This window comes from Staurois parvus, unplaced genomic scaffold, assembly GCF_062004578.1.
Source record: "Staurois parvus isolate SC_StPar_1 unplaced genomic scaffold, SC_StPar_1.0 ptg001168l, whole genome shotgun sequence".
NCBI lineage: Eukaryota > Metazoa > Chordata > Amphibia > Anura > Ranidae > Staurois > Staurois parvus.
Window position 1 is genome coordinate 1 of NW_028318964.1, and position 11,439 is coordinate 11,439.

The window sequence follows — 11,439 nt, forward strand, 5'->3', positions numbered from 1 at the left end:
TACGTTATTTTGGCCTCCCTCTCAGCAGTTGTGAAAAAGGCCACCATTTTTGAACGGTAGCGAGGGTCCAACAAGGTGGACAGCCAAAAGTCATCCCTCTGTCTGATGGTTATTATTCGGCTGTCGCTACGCAAGCAACCGTGCATGCTATGGGCCATTTGTGCCAAGGAATGCGAGGGACTCCCTGCCTCCATCTCCACAGCATACTGCCACGGTGCGTCTGGGTCCTCTGTCTCCTCCTCCTCCTCCTCTACCAGATGCTCCTGCTCCTCCACTCCTGTCCGCTGAGTGGAAAAACCACCCATTTCACTCAATAATTCCTGAGCACCAATGTCCTCCTCTACCTCCTCCTCTTCTTCCTGTCCTGCCCCCACAGGGGTCATGTGGCGTTGAGATCTGTGCGCCACGTCTACCGCACCCTGACCAGCCATTGTTAACAGCATTTGTTCCAGGACGTGCAACAGAGGAATGACGTCGTTCATCCCATAGTCCTGCCGACTCACGAATAGCGTGGCCTCCTCAAAGGGCCTGAGCAAGCGGCAGGTGTCACGCATGAGCTGCCAATGGCTGACATCGAAGTTACACAGGGGAGTACCTTTATCCGCTTGTAACATCAGGAAATCGGTGATGGCCTTTCGCTGTTCGTAAAGGCGGTCTAACATGTGTAGGGTTGAATTCCACCTTGTTGCAACGTCGCAGATAAGGCGATGCTGTGGAATTCCGTTCTGCCGCTGCAGCTCAAGGAGGGTGTGCTTTGCGGTGTAGGAATGGCTGAAATGCATGCAAAGTTTACTTGACATTTTAAGGTTTTTATTGCAGTGGGATGGTGGATTTTAGGAACCGCTTGACAACCAGATTGAACACGTGAGCCATGCATGGCGCATGGCACAACCTTCCTTGACGCAGAGCAGACACCATGTTCTTTCCGTTGTCGGTCAACATGGTTCCTATTTTCAGTTTGCGCAGAGACAGCCATCTGTCGATTTCTCTGTTCATTACACTCAGAAGTTGCTCCCCTGTGTGACTACGTTCGCCAAGGCATACCAGGTGCAGCACAGCGTGACACCGTTGCGCCCTGCACATGTGATATGCCGGTCGGGTAATGGGACTTGGCACGGGGTGGCGGCTGAGGACACGGCGGAAGAAGAGGTGGTAGAGGCGGACATCTTTGCTGGACCAAGGACGTGCAAACGTGGAGGCAAAAGCGGCGTGACCTGTCCAAGTTGCTGGTGCGGCTGTGCCGGCACCACGTTCACCCAGTGGGCCGTAAATGACATGTACTGTCCCTGACCGTAGTTACAGCTCCACACGTCGGCGCTGCCGTGCACTTTGGCAGAGACCGACATGCTCAAAGACTGGCCCACCATCTCTTCTACATGTGAATGCAGGGCTGGCACTGCCTTTTTGGCGAAGAAATGGCGGCTTGGCACTCTCCACCGCGGCGCGGCACAAGCCATCATTTCTCGGAAAGGTGCTGAGTCCACCACTTGGAAAGGGAGGGACTGCAGCACCAGCAACTTGGACAGGAGGACGTTCAGCTTCTGCACCGTCGGGTGCGTGCTCGCAAACTGTTGTCTCTTGGAAACGGATTCCAAGAAAGACTGCTGACGGAATCCGTGAAGAGGAGTAGCAGGAGAAGGAGCATCTGAACGAGCGGAAGATGCCAACGAGCGACAACTCCCCTCAGCAGAGGTGTTGGAGCCTTGACTGGCTGATAGAGGGCGATTGACGTCGGGTGACGGAGCAAGTAACGGAGCGGGTGATGGAGTGGGGGCTGGGGCAGGCAGAACCGCCGTATCTTTATCACGGTTTTCCCAGGCCACCGAATGGCGACGCTGCATATGCTGACGCAACGCTGTAGTCCCAACATGGGCCCCCTGGCCACGCTTGACTTTCTGGCCACATAGTCGACATACGGCTACGTTTACTTCCTCGGGTGGCTTGACGAAAAATTGCCACACCGCCGAGTAGGAAACTTTGCCCCCGCTACTCCTCACTGGCTGACTGCTACTTCCTCCGTGCACACCGGCACCACTACTGGCCGTGGTGGTAGGCTGCAGTGGAGCTGGTGCTCTACTCCGTGGCCGTTTGGCTCCACTGACACTGCTGCGACCCTGCTGCCTCCTGGGCAACCCACCGACTGTTTTGCTCGCTGCCAAGCTGGCACCCTCTTCTCCTGATGATGCGGAAGCAATAGCCTGATGACGACGAGGCTGCCAAGTGCGATCAGCCTCATCATCATCAATTAGGGTCTCCGCCTCACTACTAGCCCCCTCGGCTGCGTGTGGGTCAGGAGACAGACCTGTCTCTAGACCGGCTACCGAGCCACTCTCCTCGCCAGTACTTCTTCGCCTGGCTGCTGAAGAGGCGGATGTCTCCCCCCGTTCCTGACCGCCCTCTGTTAGCTCTTCCTCACTGTACAGTGGGGCTGAGCCCACAGCATGCAATACTTCGCTTGGTGAGGGAACACCAAAGGACAGGGGCAGGTAGAGGACACGTGATTTCAGTGGGCTTGCTCCCGGGCCATGCCAACTAACGGTTGTGTCTGACGTACACACCAACCGTTGGCTGTAGGTGTCAGAGGTGACCTGGGAAGAGGAAGACGACCGAGCCAACCAATCGATGACGGCAGGGTTGTCGGTGGAGACACGACCGCTGGATGACACCGGGAGCACTGGCCTCTGGCTGCGACTAGTGCTGCCTCGACCCCTTCCTCTGCTGCCACGTCTGCTCGCTCCTAAAACATTGCCTCCTCTGCCACTCCTCTGCGTGTTGTCTGACATACTCTTTAATTCTATAAGCACCCAAAAAATAACGTAACGATTCTGTGTCCCTCAGTAACGATTCTGTGTCCCTGAGTAACAATTCTGTGTCCCTGAGTAACAATGAGTAACAATTCTGTGTCCCTGAGTAACAATTATGTGTCCCTGAGTAACAATTCTGTGTCCCTGAGTAACAATTCTGTGTCCCTGAGTAACAATTCTGTGTCCCTGAGTAACAATTCTGTGTCCCTCAGTAACAATTCTGTGTCCCTGAGTAACAATTATGTGTCTGTCCCTGAGTAACAATTCTGTGTCCCTGAGTAACAATTCTGTGTCCCTGAGTAACGATTCTGTGTCCCTGAGTAACGATTCTGTGTCCCTGAGTAACGATTCTGTGTCCCTGAGTAACGATTCTGTGTCCCTGAGTAACGATTCTGTGTCTGTCCCTGAGTAACGATTCTGTGTCTGTCCCTGAGTAACGATTCTGTGTCCCTGAGTAACAATTCTGTGTCCCTGAGTAACGATTCTGTGTCCCTGAGTAACAATTCTGTGTCCCTGAGTAACGATTCTGTGTCCCTCAGTAACTATTCTGTGTCCCTCAGTAACAATTCTGTGTCTGTCCCTGAGTAACAATTCTGTGTCTGTCCCTGAGTAACAATTCTGTGTCCCTCAGTAACAATTATGTGTCTGTCCCTGAGTAACAATGAGTAACAATTCTGTGTCCCTCAGTAACAATTCTGTGTCCCTCAGTAACAATTCTGTGTCCCTGAGTAACAATTCTGTATCTCTGAGTAACAATGAGTAACAATTCTGTGTCCCTGAGTAACAATTCTGTGTCCCTGAGTAACAATTCTGTGTCCCTGAGTAACAATTCTGTGTCTGTCCCTCAGTAACAATTCTGTGTCCCTGAGTAACGATTCTGTGTCCCTGAGAAACGATTGTGTCCCTCAGTAACGATTCTGTGTCCCTCAGTAACGATTCTGTGTCCCTGAGTAACAATTCTGTGTCTGTCCCTGAGTAACAATTCTGTGTCTGTCCCTGAGTAACGATTCTGTGTCCCTGAGTAACAATTCTGTGTCCCTGAGTAACAATTCTGTGTCCCTGAGTAACGATTCTGTGTCCCTGAGTAACGATTCTGTGTCCCTGAGTAACGATTCTGTGTCCCTGAGTAACGATTCTGTGTCCCTGAGTAATAATTCTGTGTCTGTCCCTGAGTAACAATTCTGTGTCCCTGAGTAACAATTCTGTGTCCCTGAGTAACAATTCTGTGTCTGTCCCTGAGTAACAATTCTGTGTCTGTCCCTGAGTAACAATTCTGTGTCCCTGAGTAACAATGAGTAACAATTCTGTGTCCCTGAGTAACAATTCTGTGTCCCTGATTAACAATGAGTAACAATTCTGTGTCGCTCAGTAACAATTCTGTGTCCCTGAGTAACAATTCTGTGTCTGTCCCTGAGTAACAATTCTGTGTCCCTCAGTAACAATTCTGTGTCCCTGAGTAACAATTCTGTGTCTGTCCCTGAGTAACAATTCTGTGTCCCTGAGTTACGATTCTGTGTCCCTCAGTAACGATTCTGTGTCCCTCAGTAACAATTCTGTGTCCCCGAGTAACAATTCTGTGTCTGTCCCCGAGTAACAATTCTGTGTCCCTCAGTAACGATTCTGTGTCCCCCAGTAACAATTCTGTGTCCCTGAGTAACAATTCTGTGTCTGTCCCTGAGTAACAATTCTGTGTCCCTGAGTAACAAGTCTGTGTCTGTCCCTGAGTAACAATTCTGTGTCCCTGAGAAACAATTCTGTGTCTTTCCCTGAGTAACGGTTGTGTGTCCCTGAGTAACGGTTGTGTGTCCCTGAGTAACGGTTGTGTGTCCCTGAGTAACGGTTGTGTGTCCCTGAGTAACGGTTGTGTGTCCCTGAGTAACGGTTGTGTGTCCCTGAGTAACGGTTCTGTGTCCCTGAGTAACGATTCTGTGGCCCTAAAGTCTCTGTGGCCCTAACTCTGTCCCTCAATACAGACGGGTCTGTCTCTCTTGAATGACTGGAGGCTAATGGAGAATTCTAAAATGGCCGCGATTTATAGCTCCACCATTACACAGTGCTGGCTGGCTGGCTGCTGATTGGCTAATGCGATCACATGTCATGAATGAATGCATTATGGGTCAGCGCGCCTTGTCTGCGCGCCTTCCCAGAGATCCCCGCTCCGTCGCCACACATGTCGCCGCCATTTTTGGGAAATTTCGATTTGCGCGTCCGAAGTTGGCTAATCTTCGGATTCGTCGCGAATCGAATACTTCCCAATCTTCGAAACGAATTCCACTTCGCCATGTTCGATTCGCTCATCTCACTAGTATACAATGGATGGCATGAATGAAGCTATCCATTGTATACAATTGTCATGTGACCTGCTGTGATTGGGCACAGCAGGTCACATGGTACCGGCAACGGGGGCCGGTACTCAGATCTGTCATTGGCCGTGTCCGAGGTACACGGCCGGTGACAGATCGCACCGCTGCGCGGCTCTGCAAGAGCATAAACTGTGCATGCTCCGGAGGACGCCATATGGCGTCCACCCGGAAATCTACAGCATTTTGCCGGCTGCCAAACAGCTATTGGCCGGGCAGCTATTGGTTAATCAACTGTAGTATATGGCTGCAACATAACAAAATTGAAAAAAAGTGAAGGAGGTCTAAATACTTTGAATGCACTGTATACTGTATATACACATTACAAATACCTTTGTTTCCCTTTTTAAAAGCGATCACATACCCTCTGTTCTCAGCTGCATAAGGAGCTCAGAGAGATAGAGGAGGAGAAACTGGGCTTCCCACTGAATGTCTGTGCAGGGGAGGGGGGGCATTTCAGGACAAGTATGATCATCAGAGGAGAGCAGACTCCCAGCACAGCCAGAACACTGACTACAATGTGCTCTCATGCCTAGTGTTGTCAGATTTTGTTAGGAAAGCAGAGGGACTGGCAGAAACACCAGGGATTTCAAAAAAAGAAAGCAATACAAGGAGAACATAATACTTTTCATACAAGTACATGGTACAGCAGACACATATCAGGAATATGAAATGTTTGGTTTACATATACATTAGGTTATGCTATGTGAGTGAGAACATGTAATAAATTCAAATTATGTCTTAACAAAAATTGGCTGCAGAAGTAGAAATAAATGTTAAAATGGTAGTAAATTCTCATTTCTATTTTTACTTTATAATAAAGCGTACCTGTAGGTAAAATGAACATCTCCTAAACATGCACCATTTAGGAGATATTCTACAGAGCAGCACCCAGTGCCATAACCGGCGCATGTGCTCTGAAGGAACGGCATACCCATGCCATTCCTTCAGTGCTGTGTGCCATGGCCGAAACTCCTGTGCGCATTCGCAGGTATTGTGATGTCATTGGCAGCTCACTCATTCAAGCAGCTGTAGCCCGGGAACCCGAAAAGAAGATCGAGTGAAGATGGAAGCCCTGTCAGAAGTAACAATACGCCGCTGGAGGGCTTTGTTTTAGGTAAGTTTCACATAATGAATGCAATGCATACTAGCACATTATGATATTACATTGCAGGGGGAAACTTTTTTAATCACGTTTACTACCGCTTAAGGTATCTTCTGCTCATACATTATCTTTATAAGGCTCCATGCACACTGGGCGTTTTAGTGACGCTGGTAACGTTACCTGTGTAAAGTCACATTAAAAACGTGCGTTTCTCAGCGGTTTTTAGCATTTTTGCATTAGCATTTAGCGGCGTTTTGCTTTGTTTTTTCGCATTTGTGTTTTACTGCATTTTTCAGTGTTATAGCATTTTTACAGCTAAAAAACTCCTCTAGAAATTCACTAGTTCTGGGGTTTTTTCCAATCAAAAATGCCCCTGCCAAAAAACGTTGATTACAATCTACAGGTGAAACTCGAAAAATTAGAATATTGTGCAAAAGTTCATTTATTTCAGTAATGCAACTTAAAAAGGTGGAACTAATATATGAGATAGACTCATTACATGCAAAGCAAGATAGTTCAAACCGTGATTTGTCATAATTGTGATGATTATGGCTTACAGATCATGAAAACCCCAAATCCACAATCTCAGAAAATTAGAATATTGTGAAAAGGTGCAATATTCTAGGCTCAAAGTGTCCCACTCTAATCAGCTAATTAAGCCATAACACCTGCAAAGGGTTCCTGAGCCTTTAAATGGTCTCTCAGTCTGGTTCAGTAGGAATCACAATCATGGGAAAGACTGACAGTTGTGCAGAAAACCATCATTGACACCCTCCATAAGGAGGGAAAGCCTCAAAAGGTAATTGCAAAAGAAGTTGGATGTTCCCAAAGTGCTGCATCAAAGCACATTAATAGAAAGTTATGTGGAAGGGAAAAGTGTGGAAGAAAAAGGTGCACAAGCAGCAGGGATGACCGCAGCCTGAAGAGGATTGTCAGGAAAAGGCCATTCAAAAGTGTTGAACATAGACGGATCCTGGACATGGGCTTCAAATGTCGTATTCCTCTTGTCAAGCCGCTCCTGAACAAAAAATGTCAGAAGCGTCTTACCTGGACTAAAGAAAAACAGACCTGGTCTGTTGTTCAGTGGTCCAAAGTCCTCTTTTCTGATGAGAGCAACTTTTGCATCTCATTTGGAAACCAAGGACCCAGAGTATGGAGGAAGAATAGAGAGGCACACACTGCAAGATGCTTGAAGTCCAGTGCGAAGTTACCACAGTCTGTGTTGATTTGGGGAGCCATGTCATCTGCTGGTGTTGGTCCACTGTGCTTCATTAAGTCCAGGGTCAACGCAGCCATCTACCAGGAGATTTTGGAGCACTTCATGCTTCCTTCCACAGACGAGCTTTATGGGGATGCTGACTTCGTTTTCCAGCAGGACTTGGCACCTGCCCACACTGCCAAAAGCACCAAAACCTGGTTCAATGACCGTGGGATTACTGTGCTTAATTGACCAGCAAACTCACCTGACCTGAACCCCATAGAGAATCTATGGGGCATTTCCAAGAGCAAGATGAGAGACATGAGACTGAACAATGCAGAAGAGCTGAAGGCCGCTATTGAAGCATCCTGGTCTTCCATAACACCTCAGCAGTGCCACAGGCTGATAGCTTCCATGCCACGCCACATTGAGGCAGTAATTGCTGCAAAAGGGGCCCAAACCAAGTACTGAGTACATGTACATGCTTACACTTTTCAGAGGTCTGATATTGTTCTATGTACAATCCTTGATTTATTGATTGCATGTAATATTCTAATTTTCTGAGATTGTGGATTTGGGGTTTTCATGAGCTGTAAGCCATAATCATCACAATTATGACAAATCACGGCTTGAACTATCTTGCTTTGCATATAATGAGTCTATTCCATATATTAGTTTCACCTTTTAAGTTGCATTACTGAAATAAATGAACTTTTGCACGATATTCTAATTTTTGGAGTTTCAGCTGTATGTGTGCATGGACACATAGGATAACATGCTGGGGAGTTTAGTGGCTGTAGAAAAAAATGCCAAAAGCCTAAAACAGCAGCTGTAAAAACGTTCAGTGTGCATGAGGACATATAGGGGTCTGGGAAAGGAATAGCTGAAAAAGTTGATTTTCCCGCTCTTCGCCAGCAGCTTTCTACACTCTGCTAGCAGTTCAGTTCTAGGTGTACACTACACACACAGTATGTTTACTGTAGGTACAATATTCCACCAACAGAAACACACTTGTAGAGGGAGCTTGACAATAGGAACTGTGACTGTGTGCTGTACTGGGCAACCCTGCGTCAGCATCTGTGTTGGCTATGCAGAAATCCAGCCATGCTTATGCAACAAAAAAGATATGTATTAAACATTTTTATTCTTTTTTTTTTTTCTTAAATAGTTGAAGAAGTATCGCCAAGAGTACGAAAGAGAATCATCCCTTTTGGAAGAGACTTCTTCAGACTGCGTTTTAGAACTGTACAGTATTGCTGATGATATGGACAAGTTCCATAGGAATGCTGTCATCGCCAATGTTGCAGGAAGTGCAGTTGGGATTGCCGGTGGTATCACCACACTTGTAGGCATTGCTCTGGCTCCAGTGACACTTGGCGCATCTCTGGTTGTAAGCACTATTGGAATTGCTGCCGCTACAGCTGGAGGAGTCACTGGAGTATCTGCTTCCATAGCTGATTCTATAAATACCAAAAAGAAATGTGAGACAGTAACTGAGAAGGTAAAGGAAATTGACAACATGATAAATGCAGTACAAAAAATTGCTACAAATATCAATGCCACAGTTAAAGCGATCAAGACTGCACCTTTAGCAGACCACGTCAGAATGGGGGGTAAAGGAGTGTTTGTTGCAGTGGAAGTAGGCAGATTGGTTCAGCTGGGGAGGATAGCAGCAGCTACAGCTAAAGGGACTAAGTTAGCAGCACAGGGCGCTCGAGCAATTAATGCCATTTCTGGAGTATTTGCTGCATTATTTATATTCATTGATACGGCTTTCGTTGTAAAGGGAGCAGTAGAGCTTCAGGAAGGTGCCAAGACAGAGACAGCGGGCCAGATAAGGGAGATTGCTTTTCATTTGCTGGAAACAAGACATGGCATGCGAGAAAATAATAAAAACCTGCTTGCTGATATTATGGGACTCATCTCACAAGTTGGTTATGAATAGTATGCATACCTGTATATACAGTATGTACACTGCTCAAAAAAAATGAAAGGAACACTTTTTAATCAGAGTATAGCATCAAGTCAGTTAAACTCCTGGGATATTGATCTGGTCAGTTAAGTAGCAGAGGGGGTTGTTAATCAGTATCAGCTGCTTTGGTGTTAATGAATTTATCAACAGGTGCACTAGATGGGCAACAATGAGACGACCCCCAAAACATGAACGGTTTTACAGGCGGAAGCCAAAGACATTTTTTTTCCCTACTCAACTTTTCTTACTGGTTTTCACTAGCTTTGCATTTGGCTAGGGTCAGTATCACTACTGGTAGCATGAGGCGATACCTGGACCCTACAGTGGTTGCACACGCAATCCAGCTCCTCCAGAATGCATGCCAATACGTGCCATTGCCAGAAGGTTTGCTGTGTCTCCCAGCACAGTCTCAAGAGCATGGAGGAGATTCTAGGAGACAGGCAGTTACTCTAGGAGAGCTGGACAGAGCCGTAGAAGGTCCTTAACCCATCAGCAGGACCAGTATCTGCTTCTTTGTGTGAGGAGATACAGGATGAGCACTGCCAGAGCCCTACAAAATTACCTCCAGCAGGCCACTGGTATGAATGTCTCTGACCAAACAATCAGAAACAGACTTCATGAGGGTGACCTGAGGGCCCAGCGTCCTCTAGTGGGTCCTATGCTCACTTCCCGGAACATTAGAGCTTGATCGGCATTTCCCATTGAACACCAAACTGGCAGGTCCGCCACTGGCACCCTGTGCTTTTCACAGAGTAAAACAGGTTCACCTGGAGCACATGTGACAGACGTAAAAGGGTCTGGAGAAGCCGTGGAGAACATTATGCTGCTTGTAACATCATTCAGCATGACCATTTTGGTGGTGGGTCAGTGATGGTCTGGGGAGGCACATCCATGGAGGGGTGCACAGACCTCTACAGGCTAGACAATGGCACCCTGACTGCCATTAGGTATTGGGATGAAATCCTTGAACCTATTCCTCCTGGTGCATGCCAATGCCCGGCCTCATGTGGCGACAGTATGCAAGCAGTTCCTGAATGATGAAGGAATTGATACCAATGAATGGTCCCTACTATTGCCTGACCTAAATCCAATAGAACACCTCTGGGAGATCATGTTTCGGTCCATCCGACGCCACCAGGTTGCACCTCAGACTGTCCAGGAGCTCAGTGATGCCCTGGTCCAGATCTGGGAGGAAATACCCCATGACATCATCCATCATCTCATTAGAAGCATGACGCATTGTTGTCAAGCATGTATACAAGCACATAGGGGCCATATAAACTACTGAGTACCATTTTGAGTTGCTGCAATGAAATTTCAACATAATGGACTAGTCTGCTGAATCATTTTTTCACTTTGATTTTCAGGCTGTCTTTGAATTCAGTCCTCTGTAGGTTGATAACTTTCATTTCCATCAAACGACGGGGCATCCTTGCGTTCCTAACATATTACCCAGCCCATATCAGTATACAGTGGGGATCGAAAGTTTGGGCACCCCAGCTAAAAATTTGTATTAATGTGCATAAAGAAGCCAAGGAAAGATGGGAAAATCTCCAAAAGGCATCAAATTACACATTAGACATTCTTATAATATGTCAACAAAAGTTAGATTTTATTTCCATCATTTACACTTTCAAAATAACATGATCCTAAACACACCTCGAAATCCACAGGGGATTACATCAAGAGGCGTAAACTGAAGGTTTTGCCTCGGCCTTCACAATCTCCTGACCTCAACATAATTGAAAATCTATGGATAGACCTTAAAAGAGCAGTGTGTGACAGACAGCCCAGAAATCTCAAAGAACTGGAAGACTTTTGTAAGGAAAAATGGGCAAAGATACCTCAAACAAGAATTGAAAGACTCTTGGCTGGCTACAAAAAGCGTTTACAAGCTGTGATACTTGCCAAAGCGGGCAATACAAGATATTAACTCTGCAGGGTGCCCAAACTTTTGCAGACGCCATTTTTTTGTTTTCTGTTATTTTGAAAGTGTAAAT

General features: G+C 46.8%; 1 protein-coding gene across 1 annotated transcript; it reads left to right on the top strand.

The window, feature by feature from the left end:
* Positions 1–8,635: 8,635 nt before the first annotated feature.
* On the top strand, positions 8,636–10,745 carry LOC149438987 (apolipoprotein L6-like; the record flags this gene model as incomplete). Its single annotated transcript, XM_089659599.1, has 1 exon — positions 8,636–10,745. A coding segment is annotated over one exon (777 nt), but the record flags the coding sequence as incomplete, so codon positions are not given.
* Positions 10,746–11,439: the final 694 nt, after the last annotated feature.